The 17,799-nt window shown below is 32.0% G+C and overlaps 1 protein-coding gene across 1 annotated transcript in view; it reads right to left on the bottom strand.

The window, feature by feature from the left end:
• Positions 1–2,506: 2,506 nt before the first annotated feature.
• Positions 2,507–17,799, bottom strand: part of Pgant5 (polypeptide N-acetylgalactosaminyltransferase 5) — a 134,510-nt gene continuing 119,217 nt past the window's right edge. The window contains exons 12-17 of the mRNA XM_080180589.1: positions 10,250–10,312; positions 9,907–10,056; positions 9,318–9,431; positions 5,590–5,710; positions 4,665–4,840; positions 2,507–3,590 (exon numbers count right to left, since the gene is read on the bottom strand). Coding sequence (XP_080036715.1) covers positions 3,509–3,590; positions 4,665–4,840; positions 5,590–5,710; positions 9,318–9,431; positions 9,907–10,056; positions 10,250–10,312 — 706 coding nt within the window. The 3' untranslated portion in view covers positions 2,507–3,508. The remainder of the gene's footprint in view (positions 3,591–4,664; positions 4,841–5,589; positions 5,711–9,317; positions 9,432–9,906; positions 10,057–10,249; positions 10,313–17,799) is intronic.

A 17,799-nucleotide genomic window follows, 5' to 3' on the forward strand; every position in this document is an offset into this window, starting at 1 on the left:
GATTTATCAATTAGTTTAAAGAACATTTCTTTGCTTACATTATATTTTCATAAAATAATCAAGAAAACCTAAAAAAAATTAAATAAGTTATTATATTTGAGACCTTTGAAATTGTTATGAAATGCTATTAAAATATGAACTTTAGCTGTTACATAAGGAAGATCAATTAAATACTTTATAGAAATCAGAAATAGTTTATTAAAAATTATCTAAATACAAGATTTAATTTAATTAAGAAATATAAATAAATTTATATCATATTAACAATCAGTTATTCGTAACAATACTTTGGAAACCATTTTTACAAAAAGTTCAGATAATAAAATAATTTTTAAGCTATAATTTTTAACTTTTAATAAGCTTAATAATAGCTTACTGTTTATTTAAAAAGACCCAAAACCCCGACAATTTAAATATACAAATAATTAATGATCTTAACAAAACTCGACTAAAATCAACAAAATAGATTTAGCAGTTTCGTAGAAATTTTTTTAGACAAAATTAAATTTATTAATTCTCCGCAACTCAAATCCCCTACTACAGCCTAAATATTTTGTTGAAAAAACTAGTAAAAGAAAGGTATGATCATTTTGAAACTGGTTTATAAATGGAATGTTTAATAACCTGGATTTTAAAGTCTTTAAGTCACGCTTGATTACTTATTTCATTTGTCGGTGCTTTCCTTCAAAGTGCCTATCGAGCCCTAGGTATAGGCTTTGCAGTGTTAAGACATTCAATGGTTTTAGACTTAGAAGAACCCCACACCTTATTTGATAAATTTGCAAGGGGGAAGAGGGCTGAAACCTCAACTAGGAACTTTGAGGGAAAACACACTTTTATATTACACTTGTTCTTAAAGCGTGATCTGAATGACTCTATAGAACCCAGACAATGTGATTATAAATGTAATGGCCTCAGATTTGCATTTATGGTTAGTGACAAAGGCGTTATTAACAAAGCGTTGCTGCGCTACTTGCTAGAGTGTCCCATTATCGTACGTACATTATCCATACCCTTATGTAGAATATAGGTCATTCAAGGCAACTTTTACTGTGTAACATGTCAATAATATGTAAACCATGACCTGTTTTAATATTACTATTTCGACATAATGCTTACAGATTTGAGAGGTTAGTTGAATAAATGGATAAATAATTTACAAGAGGAGGGGGGGGGGGGGGCTAGTTTTAATAACCCCCCTCCCTCTCAAAGGCAGACACTTCAAGTAGCTCAGCATTAAAAAAACAGAAAAAACGACAAAAATGTTCTTTTTAACTATTTCAAAATAATATCCATTTAAAATATTAAAAATATAAATTAAGAATGTTATATTTTCAATAAAAATCATTAAATACCTATAAAATTTTAAAAAAATTAAGTTTATAAATAAAAGTTGTCTTTCAATAAGATAATTCAAAAATACAAAACTAAAATGCAATAAAATCCCAAAAATACATAATTAACTAAAATTCTAATGACTAAGAAATTAAAAACTTCATAAAGTAAAATTAAAAGAATTTCTTCCAATTTTACTTTTTGGCCAGGGATTAAGGGATCAGTCATTGTAAGATAAATTCATCTGTCAATGTCCCGTCTCTGTATCCATGTGTTGTGGCATATAAACTAAATTGGCCAGAATGACACTGACTTGTTAAATTACACAATATTTTTAGTGCGCCATTACTTCCCCACAAAAAAATAAAATAACAGCCAAAACCTGAATAACAAAATATCAATGGACCAAATACTATAGAATTTCTTTGGCTAGACTAGGAGCTAGGGTTTCCTGTGTCTTGCATATTTTTTTTCTATTTAGGTTAGGCTATGGAAAATCTTAACTTCTAAGTTAGCCTGAAAAATGTTATAGGATTTGGCATAAAATGTCAAAGTTTTTAAAAATCGACAAATAAATTTTGATCATGTAATCGTATCCAATTTTGGCGAATATATGAATTTGTGATGTTGATATTGAGGTGGAAATGACGGCACACTAATAATATGTTTGTATTACACTAAATAAAAAATATAAATAGGACAACATTCAATTTTTACTTTAAATTGAAAGCAAATTCAATCAAATTCTATAACCCTACTAAAATATCTTTTCAAAAGGATGGCTTCATGAAAGAGCATTGAAATCCCATGTTTTTTAGGCATTTTACCAATAAATAGGAAATTAAGTTTGCTCCTAAATATAAAAGATGGAAAAATTAATACAATTCTTTCAATTCTAGTTTATATCATTAAACGCTAGAAATAACTTAAATAAACCCTTTCCATGGAACCATCTCTTTACACACAAAAAATTATAATTCTAAATTGCAATTAATATGGCTTACATAATTAAAGGAAGAATAAGGATTTGCAATAAAAAATAATTCCCCTGTTTTTTTTTGCATCTTTTGTTAAATAAATTCTAAAAAGCAGCCGCCAGACAGCCAACTTAAGACCGCTATCACAAGCTACTTTGAAACTTGCCAGCTGTTTTTTTTATAAAGTTATAATAAAAGATGAATGTCTAACCTTTCCTATAAAAACAATTCGAAGATGGCAATTTGAGGTATTTTTCACAAAGTCGGATTTCGTTTCTCATAGGATTGATAAATATTGGCGGATTATTCTAAAAAAGATTCAGATACGGATTCATATTGCCATCCCTAATTTAATCCCATATGTTTGATGGTATATTAAGCTGACAATAAGTAATAAATTGGCGGCTTGTTTTCTTACAGCTGAACAGCAATAAATTAACGGCTTGCAGGCGGCTGCCATGTCAGGCTCAAAAATAAAATATCTAAAAGTTAAAACAATGAGAGATGAAAAAAATCTGAGTGAATACTTCTCTTCTGCTGCATGGCTCTGTAATTATCACAACAATTCTTCAGTTTTTTACATAAAAAACTTTTTTATCTTTTTTATCTTTTTCAGACCTTTGAGACATTTTTATATCATCTCATTTGAAAATTTCTCACATTTGCATAAAAAGTACTTGCAATTCAATATTTGTTTAATTTCTCCATTATTTTTTTATATCATCCTTCACTTTATCTTTTTTATGTATAAATATAACATTATGTATACATTACATAGAATGGCAAATATCACAATTTTCTTTTTTTCTTCTTCTATAAATTAGAGTTTTTGTTTAGGCTTCTAAGGCTGCACAAAGTCACAGTAAAACAAAATGGCGCCATTTTCGTTGGAATTGGTGCTAAACAAAAAAATATTGTTTCGCGCGATTTCTATAAACTATTACATCACACTTTGTGTATTTTGTGAGCAAAAGCGTCATAATTGGCGCCATTTTGCGCGGTTAAAGTTCAGTTGATTCACAGATGACGGTCCTTCACATGATCAAGATTCATTTGCTAGACAACAAAGGCGACTTTTCATTGGAATAAAAGGCGACTTTAAGTGCAACAAAGACGACATTTTAATTGTTCAACGAAAAGATGGCGTTGCCGCACAATGGTGAATTAACATCGTCACACAGTGAGCTCCACTGCTCCTATTCGACCGCATTCGCCTGCCACTTAAATTTATCCGCCATAGACCATTGCTGGTTCTCCTCACCGGTGCATGGCGCCAGCCTATAAAAGAACAGATTAAGAATTTTACTAATTTATCTCAAACAGATAGATTTTAGTTTTTTTTCAAGAGAAGGTTTAAGAAATACAATAATGAATGACAGAAGGAAAGGTAAATTTGTTTAAGCAGCAAACTGTATACAATGCTCACAGCAAAACTTTAGGTATAGCTTCGTATTATAGATAATTTTCCCTGAATATTAAAATAAAAATCATAAAATTAATACCAGTTTTGTTAACCCTGAGAGGCCAAAGGGATTTAAAAATTGCTAAAAGCTGTCTATAATACAAAGTAACAAATAACTATTATTACAGTATTACACTCTAGGGTAGTGCGGGGTTATTCCGGTCAATTTTTTGCTTCAACTTTAAAATAAACATACTTCCCAAAAACTTTTTCCGGTTTTTAAGAGTGCAAATGAACGATATGGCAATAACGAAGAAGCCTGTCTTAGTCCCGTTAAGATCTCGCAACTAGAAGTCGGTCAAAAATCGGTTTTAAGGGCGGCGGTTGGCCTATACCGGAATAACCCCACCGGTGGGGCTATTTCGGTCAGTTGACTTTGGGGGGGGGGTGGAACACCCCCTTAAAATATTTTTTTTTAACATTTTAAACTATGAGTAGAAAGCTGAGGTCATTAGCTTTCTAACGGTACTAGTCGCATGCAGATCAGACAATTTTTTGACCACATTTTGCCCATTTCAAAAAAGTCGGTAAAATCGCAAAAAAAAACATCGATTTTTTTCATGCAAACTTTTTTTAAAAAATCATACTTTTTATTATATGATTAGGTTTTTTTAAGCTTTATACATAAATTAGAGGCAATTTCTGATTAGCAGGTCTTGGAATTTCTTGAAAAAAGTGATTTTTTTCCCAAAAAACTTTTAATTTTAAAAATCCTGCCAGTTTTGACAGCAGTTTTTAGAACACCGTTAAAAAACGGTTTTAAAAAAGTTGGTCGAGTGACCGGAATTAGACCCCCCCTACCGCATTAACCCCGCACTACCCTACTCTTTTTTTGTTTAACATATTGCTGATGCGAGCTTTAACCTGCTCTTATTGCTATAATATTTTACCTGGGATTTCCATTTTCTCGCAGGTTTGTGAGGCAGCGGGCTGTGTTTATATGCCGCAAGGTGCGGTCCAGCTTGTTGTACACCCAGGCCTGGTTGCCGCCCATCCCGTGGCACCGGACAAGCTTCACTGGACCGTCAGGCTGCGAGGCGTCCAGGCAGTTGTCATCAGACATAACCTGAAATAAATTGATGTATTAGGGAGAGGTTATAGACTGTTAATTACACTGGAAATCAAAGTTACATGCCTATGTGGTCTTATTCGTTGGCTCAAAAACTTTGGATACTTTTCTTGAATTTTGATTGGTTGGTTACAAATTGATCGTGTTCAAACTTTCCAACAATTGATTTTAATCTATAGAAGGAAATGAGGGGGATGTTTACACCTCCCTTCGGTTGTCTAATGATTATAATGAAAGCTAAAAAAAGTTACGAACCTCAGCTGTTGCCTCTTGGTGTAAGCAAAGACCTGGTTGCCCCCCATAACATGGCAGTACGACAGCCCAAATAAAAATATGTAGTTACGAACCTGCTGTCTCATGGTGTATGCAAAGGCCTGGTTGCCCCCCATACAATGGCAATACGATAGTCCCAATAAAAATAGTTACGAACCTGTTGCCTCTTGGTGTAAGCAAAGACCTGGTTGCCCCCCATGCCATGGCAGTACGACAGTCCCAATAAAAATAGTTACGTACCTGTTGCCTCTTGGTGTAAGCAAAGACCTGGTTGCCCCCCATGCCATGGCAGTACGACAGCCCCAATGAAAATAGTTACGTTTAGTTGCCTCTTGGTGAATGCAAAGACCTGGTTGCCCACCATAACATGGCATAAAAATAGCTACGAACCTGCTGCCTCTTGGTGTAAGCAAAGACCTGGTTGCCTCCCATGCCATGGCAATACGACAGCCCCAATAAAAATAGTTACGTACCTGTTGCCTCTTGGTGTAAGCAAAGACCTGGTTGCCCCCCATGCCATGGCAATACGACAGTCCCAATTCCTCTCCACTCTTTCTACCCATAGTGTCCAGACAATTGTGGGTTGCATCATTCCTAAAATAAAGCGAAAAAATGAAATATAATTTTTTTATTAGAAAAAATGTTAATTTATCTTAAAAACATATGCCTTTAGAAACGAGAAGAAAAAATACACTGCCCCTTCGCATACATTCATACAAACCCCTTATTGAACGTTATAGAATTTAAAAAAATGAAAATCTGATGAAAAATTGCCAAGATAACAGCGTTATTTACTGCGGACGGAAAAGACAGTGAATTATAGTGTAGCTTCGGTACTAAAAACTAGTACGGTACTTCTTTTATTTTTAGCAATAAAAGTAAGTTATAAGTTTTTTTCTTTAGTATATTACAGTTTATACTTCCATTGACTGCCATATACTTTTATAATTCCAAAGAGATCAAATTAATGAGCACTTAACCTACTTTTATTGTTTTAAGATTAGTTATCATAGAAACGTGTGCCTTTTTTTAAATGAGAAGGAAAAATACACGGCCCCTTCGCATAGATACATAAAAAAAAAATAGAACGTATGAAAATATATAGAAAATTGGATAAAAATGGCCAAGATACGCAAAAATAAACTGTTTGACACAATTGTTTCGTAGGTCCATAGGGCTATTTAAGTTGGTTGAAAGGTTAAAACTATATAGGTAAACCTTTTCACAAATTATAAACTTATAGAATAATTTGCACAATTAAAATATTTTTTTTGCAATATTTTGAAGAGTTAAAACAAGATAAATAAAGGAAAATAATAATTTGCTAGTACTTGACATAAAAATAAACAAGGATGACAACATCCATAAGTAGCGAAGCTCGAAAAAGAATGGATGGACAAATATACAACCAGCTATAACCAACAAGCGATTTAATTATTTAACCCTATTTCACCATACTTGCTTAAAACCTGTTTTTTCGAAGATACAATTTTTAGCATTAAAACAGACCCACTATGGTAAATGATCTATTATACCATGGATGTTGCACCAGATTTTTGTGCACCTTTAGAAAAATTTACTGTTAGCTGGATAAAACAACGAAACCCACAATCCACATCCTTGACCTTATCCCCTCCCCTCCTACTGGATAAACGAACCGACTAATAAATGAGTACCATATTAGAAGGGAGGAAGGGGCCATTTGACTGTTTATTATACTAGTCTTATTGTATAATAACGTTTTTTTATTCGTTGGTAAAACAACTTTGGGGATTTTACTAAATTTTGATTGATTGGTTCATAAAGTTGAATGTCCAAACGTTTCAACCACTAATTATAATAAACAGGGGTTATTTTGTGTAGCATCATTGTGGTTATACATCAATTTATTTATTTATTTGTCATTGTCTTATATTCCTTTATATCCCTGTTTATTAGCAACCTAAATTGACGGCACATTTTCCCCTGTCAATATATCCACCTTTGCTATATCCATTGCAATATGGTGAACTTCGTGTAAGTATTTTATTGGGTGCTCATTGGTTCAATGTTAGATATTACCTAGATACAGAATCTATAAATCAGCCAACAGGAAAACAGTTGAGGAATAATCAGGTAATTCTAATGGTTTGAAAATGTACAGATAAAGCTTAGGATAAAGCATTTTTTTAGCTTCGTTAAAAGTGAAACATATGAGAAAAGTTTAATTTCTAATGATAGAATAACTTTCAGGAAATTATATAGGGAAAAAAATTATCATGTGTATTAATGTAACAAATCCTATATATGTATAAATAAACAAAAAGGTTTTATCTGCTTAGAAACTCATTGTTAAGTTTGACGGAATAAGAGGCCAGATTGACCATCTAGATCTGCTATATCTATATTTCAAATCTAAAACTTGTATTTGTACTCTCAATTAGGACTGTACAATAGGAAAAAAGAAATAAAAATATAAATTTAACTTTATTCATATAACAATTGCTTTCTGTTCGGATTTTATATTGAAGCATAGCAATTGGAGCCCATCGAAAAATTTAACCTTTATCCTGTAAGCGACATTTAGCGATGTTGGAGGCAAATCTAGGGGAGAAAACTATACAGGTCGCCAATAAAGGAGCACAAAAAACGGGCGGAAACCTTATATTCGGAGGTCAGAATTTTCAATGGGATATATCTTGATTCTGTTAATATATATATAGTATGCTTAAAATCTAAAAAAATTCTTATGGACAGTCCTTTTCATTATATTGTCATTATACATAAAATTATTGTCTGCTACTAAAAGATTGTTTTGGTTATTGATGATGCACACAATGCCGCGATTACATATATTTTATCTATGGTGAAATACAAATTTTGCCCCCCAACGACAGCTGAAAAAGGCAATATAATAAAGGTTGCGTTATTTTGCCCCCCAAATCAATTTTCGAATTAATTTGCTTGTTGGTTATACCTTATTCCTGATAGAAAAGGTTTGTTTTATATAAAAAAGTATGAATGCATAGCGACTATTATTGCACGAATCAATGCTTATATTGGCAGGTTATTGGCATCAGCTATATAACCTACATATTTATTTACGTATCAATGGAATAATATTATCCCTATATAAAAAAAACAGAATGTGTGTCTGTCTGTGTAGTGAACGATCTCGCTAACCACTGAACCACTATGGTTCTTTCTTTCAATGTTTTTAATTGTTGCTTAAGGCCTTTAGACGTTCCTACATATATAAACTAGTTTTTTTTAAAGATCTTGCATAAACCACTAAACCAATTTTATCAAGAATTTTTGGGAAGCTTCACATAGGTCTTGCATTAGATTAGGCCATTTAATTTTTTAAATCTTTGGATGGGTAGAGCTATATTTCTGCTTATGATTTTTGTATATGTTTCATATCAATTTTGTAATAATTACATCCAACAACGCTTGTTTGGCATTATTTCGGTCTTGTTATGTAATTTTTGTCTTTTGTCTGTAGGTAGTAACACATATAATTATACAGGGAATAAGGATAGGATAATGGACAGTAAAAAAATATTCCCCAAAACTATTCTTTGTACATGAAGCTTTGGTAGCTATGACTAATGGGAGGAAGTAATGTAGATTAATTTAGGAACTTTTATGAAGACTTCGCTTAAAAACTTAGTGAACTTCCACTTATCTTTGAATTCAAATTTGTCAACAATCTACAAGGCAAGAGGGTTAATTTTGTTCATCATTATTGGAAATGTAAAACAATTTATTTTCAATTGTCTTATCCCTTAATATCCCTGGAGGTATTCCTGTCATTGGATAATTTGTCTCTTTACTATTGCATGTCCATTCTAATTTAGTTAACCCTTTCAAACAGGAGTGTATATATTCCCAGATAGTTATTTTTCTTTTTCCCCACCCCTCCCTATTTCTTTCCCCAGTATTTCCTAATTTGCAATTTCTTTCCCTCCAAGACAAAGAGGAGAATTATGGATAATATAAACCCCAGCTTTCAGGAATAACGATTCTCGAGTTTCTATGCTGTTCAGGTTATTCAAATTATAGCAGGAATATTTATGCGAAATTAGAATCTTCCCCAAAAATTATAATTTGTGATGTTAGTTTTGCCAATTTGTGTTACTTTGATATTGACAAAGCATTTGATGCAAAAAGATGATCTTTCAAGTGCCTGACAAAACAGCCGTAGGATGGTACTGCATACCTGATTTCACCCAGGAAGAAGTAATCCAACGGCATCTGGCTTTCAGGATAAACATTCTCCAGGTACCAACGGAAGCTCTTACATTTCATCTCTTCACGGAACTTCCGACGCTCACTGAAATTATTTTTATTAATATCAAGTATGACAACATTAAAAAAACAAATGTCAAGCAATATAACTCAAATAATTTCTTTTTAATTAAAAAAAAAATAAAAACTCAAGGTGAGAAGCAAATTAATAAGTAGAACAAAAAGAAGTATAAATTGAAATATGTCTGTAGTACAGTGTACAAAAGTATAGAGAAGAAAATCAGCATCTGATGGCATGACATTTTTCTATAAATCCTAAGCGTGCAAAATATTGTAATTGCTGCTACTATGTCAGATGCACGATTCAAAAAGTAAGAGTAGTGGAGAAATATCTTTGCCCAAAACAGGCGCAATTCATTACCATGCACAGTTAGAACTTCCAGACAATAATTGTGCAATCAAAGGGTTCTGCAATAGTTGAGACATCAGTGCTCTGAGAACTATGATGAATGTCTGACCCTACGTTATTATCAATCGTCCCAAAAACTACCAAAAATTACCTTAAATCTCCGATTTCAACATTTCTAGCGCCAGGATTCATGCTGTAGTAGAAATCCCTCCACTCGTCCATCCAAACTTCGGCGACCCTGGCGGCGTTCTTGTTCACAATTTTGGCAACTCCGCCGGGGAAAGTGTACGGCGATTTGTCCCTGAAAATAAAATAAATATTTTGGGGACAAAAAATAAGAATAGATACCTAATAAAAAATAATAAAAATGATTTCATTAATCTTAACAGTTTTCTGATTTAAACCTTATTTTAAATCAGCTTTGTATTTTGTAAAGCCGAAAAATTGCCGTCTTGTAAGCAACCTTCAAACAAATACCGCCATTTTGATTTTACCTGAAAACGTGTCCCACATGAGAACAGGGAATGATCTCCAGAATGCCGCCACACTGCCAGATTCTGAAACACAAAATATTATAATTCTTGTATAAACTTAACAAGGATGTCTGTCTATCTTCGTTTAGCGAACAATCTAACTAACCAATGAACCAATATGGTTCTCCTGTACAGTAAAGCTTCTTATGAAGTCCCGAGATGTTTTTATAAATATTTTAGAGGAGAGTACTACCCCGCATTTTTTTTATATTGTTCATTTATAAATAAAATTGAAAGCATAGGTGAAACTCCAACCCGTCCCCCTTTTCCATCAAGTACCCCTAGACGCCTCAAACGATGACGATAGTCCATAAGATACTTATAAACATAAGAGAAATCTAGAAATTCAAATATAGTTTCATAGAAACAGGATGTACGAGTAATTCAACTGTATTAACTGTATTATTTAGATTTAATCATCATTGTTTTGACAATTAAAAAGTTAAAAACATTTGTAATATTGAATTATCTTACATTATAAAGTACTATTTTGATTTAAAGATTAATGTATTGATAAAATTAACAATAAATTCTATCCTAATATTGAAGGGAATAATTCAATTTAGGATCTTTCATTATTTTAGTTTAAACGAAAAATTCAACAACATATTGGCGTTTAAAAGTAGGTAGTAGAAAATTTGGGAATAGTCCCTTTCGGGGCGAAGCCCTTTAAAGGGCGATTAAACGTATTCTTAAAATGGCTTTTTAAAGGTTATTTCAGTTTAGGTTAGGTTATATTTGGTTATGTGATTGCCCCACATGGTTAGGCAATTGGCTAGAAATAGGAGAAAAAGTTCTGTGAAAAATACGAAGAATCGCCCCTTGCGTTACCACGGGACTAAACGCGAAAATTCAATTTCTAAAAATAATGTCAAATAGAAAAAAATTGGTATTTCTAGAATTGATTTATTTTCTATTTATAGAACTATTGCCCGGCCTTAATATTATAATTCTTTTTTAATTGTATATAATCACTATGTGTATATTTATTTACAAATGTCTACTTATATGTGAATTATCGTAAAACAAATTATATATTACTATATTATATGTTGAATAAAAGAAATATTACTTTAATTGATACACAAGCAAAAAAAAATATTAAAAGAAAATTGTGTACCTGTACATTTATAGAGCAACAATACATTTTAAATATATTTTATAAAAATTTTTGGTAATAATCCTTATGCTAAATTAGAGAGACATCTCTTTCTGTAGCTGACTACACCGATATGGGTCTCCTTTACAGTGAAGCTTCTTAAATATATTCCTGGGAAGTTTTTAACGTATAATGGGAGGGGGGGGGGGAGGGGGTATCTTCAACCCCCCAAGAGACACGCCTTAGCCAAAACTACCAAAGAAATTGCTTTTCTTCTATTTCATTTGAAGAAAATATTGTGGTTTTAATAATTAAGAAAGTTATCGGGATCATGGAAAGAAAACAAAGTCATTCCTTAATTAGGACAGAAGTCACCTTCCTAGGAAGGACATAAGTAGCCTTCCTTAAGTGAGAATTTGTTAGATGAAGGGCATAAATTGCCTCCCTTAACAAAGATTTTGCAAGATTGAGGACATAAGTAGCCTCCCTTTACCTAACAAAACCTAGCTTTTTGGTTCTTCACATAGCAAAATCTTGCATAAAATTGGTTTTTGGTCCATCACATAGCAAAATATTGCAAAACTTAGCTTTTCTGTCCTTATTATAGCAAAATATTGCAAAACATAGCTTTTTGGTCCTTCACATAGCAAAATCTTGCATAAAATAGCTTTTTGGTCCATCACATAGCAAAACATTGCAAAACTTAGCTTTTCTGTCCTTCACATAGCAAATTCTTGCAAAACATAGCAAATTCTTGCAAAACATAGCAAAATCTTGCAAAACATAGCAAATTCTTGGAAAACTTAGCTATTCTGTCCTTCACATAGCAAATTCTTGCAAAACATAGCAAATTCTTGCAAAACTTAGCAAATTCTTGCAAAACATAGCAAATTCTTGCAAAACATAGCAAATTCTTGCAAAACATAGCAAATTCTTGGTAAACTTAGCTTTTCTGTCCTTCACATAGCAAATTCTTGCAAAACATAGCAAATTCTTGCAAAACATAGCAAATTCTTGCAAAACATAGCAAATTCTTGCAAAACATAGCAAATTCTTGCAAAACATAGCAAATTCTTGCAAAACATAGCAAATTCTTGCAAAACATAGCAAATTCTTGCAAAACATAGCAAATTCTTGCAAAACATAGCAAATTCTTGCAAAACATAGCAAATTCTTGCAAAACATAGCAAATTCTTGCAAAACATAGCAAATTCTTGGAAAACTTAGCTTTTCTGTCCTTCACATAGCAAATTCTTGCAAAACATAGCAAATTCTTGCAAAACATAGCAAATTCTTACAAAACATAGCAAATTCTTGCAAAACATAGCAAATTCTTGCAAAACATAGCTAATTCTTACAAAACATAGCAAATTCTTGCAAAACATAGCAAATTCTTGCAAAACATAGCAAATTCTTGCAAAACATAGCAAATTCTTGCAAAACATAGCAAATTATTGGAAAACTTAGCTTTTTGGTCCTTCACATAGCAAATTCTTGCAAAACATAGCATTTATGTCCTTTACATAGCTAAATCTTTCAAAATGCAGCTTTTCTGTCCTAAACATAGCTAAATGTTGCAAAATGTAGCATATTCTTGCTATTTAGACCACCCATTCCTGGGATCTTAAGATTCAGACAGGAAAACCTTTCTGTTTGGTTATTTAATTGATAGGATTTCAGAACAATGATATTAATTTTGATGTTTTATAACTCTGAATTTTTTCATCTATTTAAAATAGCCAGCTTTTTGTTAATAAATGTGAATACTAAAAATACTTTTAAATTTAATGATCTACTAGCTGCTCTGCCCCTAGAGACCTTTTTTTTTGGGGGGGGGGGGTTAATTTTTACTAGGGGTGAATTCTCCTGGGAGGGTGGTACCTATACCTATAACCTATCCCAGAACTAATAAGAAGCTAAACTAAGTACAGAACCCTATAAGTTCAGAAGTTAACGAGATATACATACAGATAGACAGACACAGATCCTATTACTTTTATTATAAGGATAGTAAAATATATGTTCTTGTGTAAAAGCTAGCTTTTCAAAATAAGAAGAAAAAACTTGACACATCATGCCGTCCGCTGTCGCGAAGTATGGTCTATGAAGATTAGAGTGGGTCAATTTTCAAAGTTTTTTTTTAATTTTTAATTCATCACAATGGATTTATTATTACTTGGATCTTACACGAGATTTGCATGTTCTATAATAAAGTGAACTCTCTAGTGGGCTAAAATAACGATCTCCCCCACCCAATTCTTTTAACCTATTCCCTCTTCTCTTACTGGATAAATGGCCCACAAAATAAAATCAAAGAGAAATTGCAACCAAAATTTTCTCCTGTTATAATATCAACGTGAATCAATACAGAACTTAGCAACTTAATTTGGCGACAACTTTTCTATGTCAATAAGATAGCGTGCTTATCCATTCCAAAATTTAGCCATCCTTATGACTTTTGACCCAACACGACCTGGGGTTGGTTAATTACCAATACTAAAATCTAATCACACAAAGTTTTGAAATTAAGAAATATTCTAATTTATTTTTTTGGTATTAATTAATATGAATACTAAGAAAATTTATAATCCCTTATAACTTTTCAACATATATATTTAATTGTAAAAAATTCCGAAAATTAACATTTCTTTAGCTCTGTTATTGGTCATCCCCCCATATAGTATTATAATGTCCATTTCGCAAAACGTACTATTTACAGGGATCTAAAGGGATAAGACAATTGCCGATAAGTTGATGTAAATCCTCAATGATTAAACATAAAATCATCCCTTCTGTAAGTTATAATTAGTGGTTGAATCGTTTACTATTAACAGGGATCTAAAATGATATTCAATTGCCAATAAGTTGATGTATATCCTCAATGATTAAACATAAAGTTATCCCTTCTATAAGTTATGATTAGTGGTTGAATCGTTAATGGACAAGACACTCATTTTAATGTACCAACCAATAAAAATTCAATTATATTTCCCTAAGATTAAGCCAACGAATAAGAAAACGTTACTATAAAACTTTGGAGACCAGTGTAATAAGCAGCTCAATGTACACTCACTCCTTGGATTATTACACAGTACCCAAAGTTTTATCTTAACAATTTCTCATTTATGGGCTCAACATTTTGGAGACTTTTTATTTAATTAATTATGTAAATTGATTTATCATCCATTGTGTTATCCCTTTTAATTCCTGATTTTGGCGTGATTTTTATGTGACGGCATGGGTCAAAAATGTTTAACATCAAAGACAATTAATATATAGAATATCTATAATACAAAGTAGAACGATGTCCGTCTGTTTGTTTGTAGCGAAGGATCTCGCTAACCGCTGAACTGATCGGGTTCTCCTTTACAGGGTAGCTTCTCATAGGTCCCGGGAAGGTTTATAACTATTTTCTTAGGGGGTGGGACATCCCCAACCCCCCTAATTTTTTTTTCTTTTTAAAACTAAAATTAAAATAGTGGGCTGGACTACCCCCCCAAGAAATTTTTTTTACATTCTTTTTTTAAATCTTAAATACGAAATTTTGGTTTGATCAAACCTCTTGGTGCCCAAGCCCCTAGAGGCTAGGGGCGAAGCCGCTAGTGTAATATAAAAGATTTTAAGAAAAAAAATAATCAGGGACCGCTGATCGATATGGTTCACTTTCATAGTGTAGCTTCTTACAGGACTTGGGTAGGTTAATTGCTATTCTAGGGAAGGGTACCACCGTCCTCCTAAGATAAACCGTTCCTTGAAAAATAACCCTTTAAAAAATCGAATGAAAAATGGGGGAGGAGTAATTTGTTTTTTACTTTTTCATTTTAAAAATAATATAAAAATGGAAGGGTTAAATCCAAACCACATCCACCTCAAGTACCCCTGAAGACCTCTAGGAGCGTAGCTGATAGTTTAAAATAAAACACCAACAGGCAACAATAAATCAAAATTCTTACAAATCTAAGCATACATAGTCTATGGTCTTTGTGTGTGTTCCGACCCATGCCGTAAACGCCCAACTAGCCACCTAGCCAAACAGTTTTTTTTTTACTTATTTCTTTATCATAAAAAGCTATCTTTTAAAAAAATATATTTTTTTACTATGCTATTATAGTAATTGTATGGTTCTTTTACAATTTATCTTCGTATGAGACCAATAAAGGTTTAAAGCTATTTGGGGGAAGAGTACTACCACATTCTTAAGAGAAATTGCCCTAGAAAAATGAAATAAAAATTAGGGTGGGGAGACTTTCCCCTCTTTCCATTAATATGTCTATAGCATAGCAGTTAGTTGATCATCAAATTTAAAAGCATTTTTAGTTTTCACATTTATTAACAAAAAGCTGGCTATTTTAAATAGATGAAAAAATTCAGAGTTATAAAACATCAAAATTAATATCATTGTTCTGAAATCCTATCAATTCAATAACCAAACAGAAAGGTTTTCCTGTCTGAAGCTTAAGATCCCAGGAATGGGTGGTCTAAATAGCAAGAATATGCTACATTTTGCAACATTTAGCTATGTTTAGGACAGAAAAGCTGCATTTTGAAAGATTTAGCTATGTAAAGGACATAAATGCTATGTTTTGCAAGAATTTGCTATGTGAAGGACAAAAAAGCTAAGTTTTCCAACAATTTGCTATGTTTTGCAAGAATTTGCTATGTTTTGCAAGAATTTGCTATGTTTTGCAAGAATTTGCTATGTTTTGCAAGAATTTGCTATGTTTTGCAAGAATTTGCTATGTTTTGCAAGAATTTGCTATGTGAAGGACAGAAAAGCTAAGTTTACCAAGAATTTGCTATGTTTTGCAAGAATTTGCTATGTTTTGCAAGAATTTGCTATGTTTTGCAAGAATTTGCTATGTTTTGCAAGAATTTGCTATGTTTTGCAAGAATTTGCTATGTGAAGGACAGAAAAGCTAAGTTTTCCAAGAATTTGCTATGTTTTGCAAGAATTTGCTATGTGAAGGACAAAAAAGCTAAGTTTTCCAAGAATTTGCTATGTTTTGCAATAATTTGCTATGTTTTGCAAGAATTTGCTATGTTTTGCAAGAATTTGCTATGTTTTGCAAGAATTTGCTATGTTTTGCAAGAATTTGCTATGTTTTGCAAGAATTTGCTATGTTTTGCAAGAATTTGCTATGTGAAGGACAAAAATGCTATGTTTTGTGAGGTTTTGCTATGTGAAGGAAAGAGAAGCTATGTTTTGCAAGATGAAGGACATAAGCAGCCTTACTAATGTAAGAATTTGTTAGACAAAGGACATAAGTCACCTCCTTTAAGTTAGATTTTGTTAGATGAAGGACATAGGTAGCCTTCCTTAGACCAATTTCCAGTGACTTCTGTCCTAATTAGGAATGACTTTGTTTTCTTTCCATGATCCAGTTATCGTAATTTATTTGCCAAAATGACATACCCAAATTGTATAGAAGCTGTTATAAAACATAATTATATACTTATGTTGATTTGAATTACTACGATAATTAATGTCTTTGTGTTTGAATATGGATTTTTATCATGCAATACTTGTTATATAAAGCTTATTTTCCCTATTTATAACTTGACTTTAAATTTATTATACCAACAAAATAATATTTTTGGTAGTATTTTACTCTATAATTATTATTGATTAAATTAATCAAAAACGAATTTTTGTTTCTTGTTTAAAAAGTATATTACTCTCTATGCCCACTAACTCAACACTTCTTTGTTCCATAAACTTACTATCACACACTCATTATTTCAATAAATAAAACTATCAATATATAAAAGTGTAAGTAAAGTTCAAAAGTAAATTGTGAAAAAGTAGAAATGGGAATAGTTTAATACAGAATCGTGCATAAGGAGGGTGGATATTCCCCCCAAGTTTTCCTCCCCCCAAACACCCTCTTCTATACCAAGTTAAGTAAAAGTTACACATTAAAAAAATCATAAACCCTTTTTCTAACCCTTTAATTAAACTAATATCTTTAAGGCTATTTTACATATCAAAAATATTGTAAAGATTTATCTCCAATCTCTTCAATATTAATAAAACAAGGATGACAACATCCATAAAAGCGAAGCACTGAAACGGTAGGACAAACCGACATTAAGACTTGTATAGTGTCAGAACTGAATAATCAGAATATAAAAGTATAATAATCGAAGCAAAATTGTAAGTAAATTTGATGAAAAACTGCCTGATACTTGATAATGTTTATGGACATACTTACATTTTTAGGACTTGGTTATAGAGTTGCTTCGCTTATAATATTGTACTTTTTTGTCCCATGAATCAATATACCAAAAATCAGATCAAACGGATAATTAAATCACATAAAAATTTGTTGTTAAAAAAGTAGAAAAATAGACATGTTTAAAATGGACGTGCGGACATTCTGGTAATGATTATAGAGTTGCTACGCTTTCTAAA

Source organism: Acartia tonsa, chromosome 13 (genome assembly GCF_053477335.1).
Source record: "Acartia tonsa isolate MP-2025a chromosome 13, ASM5347733v1, whole genome shotgun sequence".
Classification (NCBI taxonomy): domain Eukaryota; kingdom Metazoa; phylum Arthropoda; class Copepoda; order Calanoida; family Acartiidae; genus Acartia; species Acartia tonsa.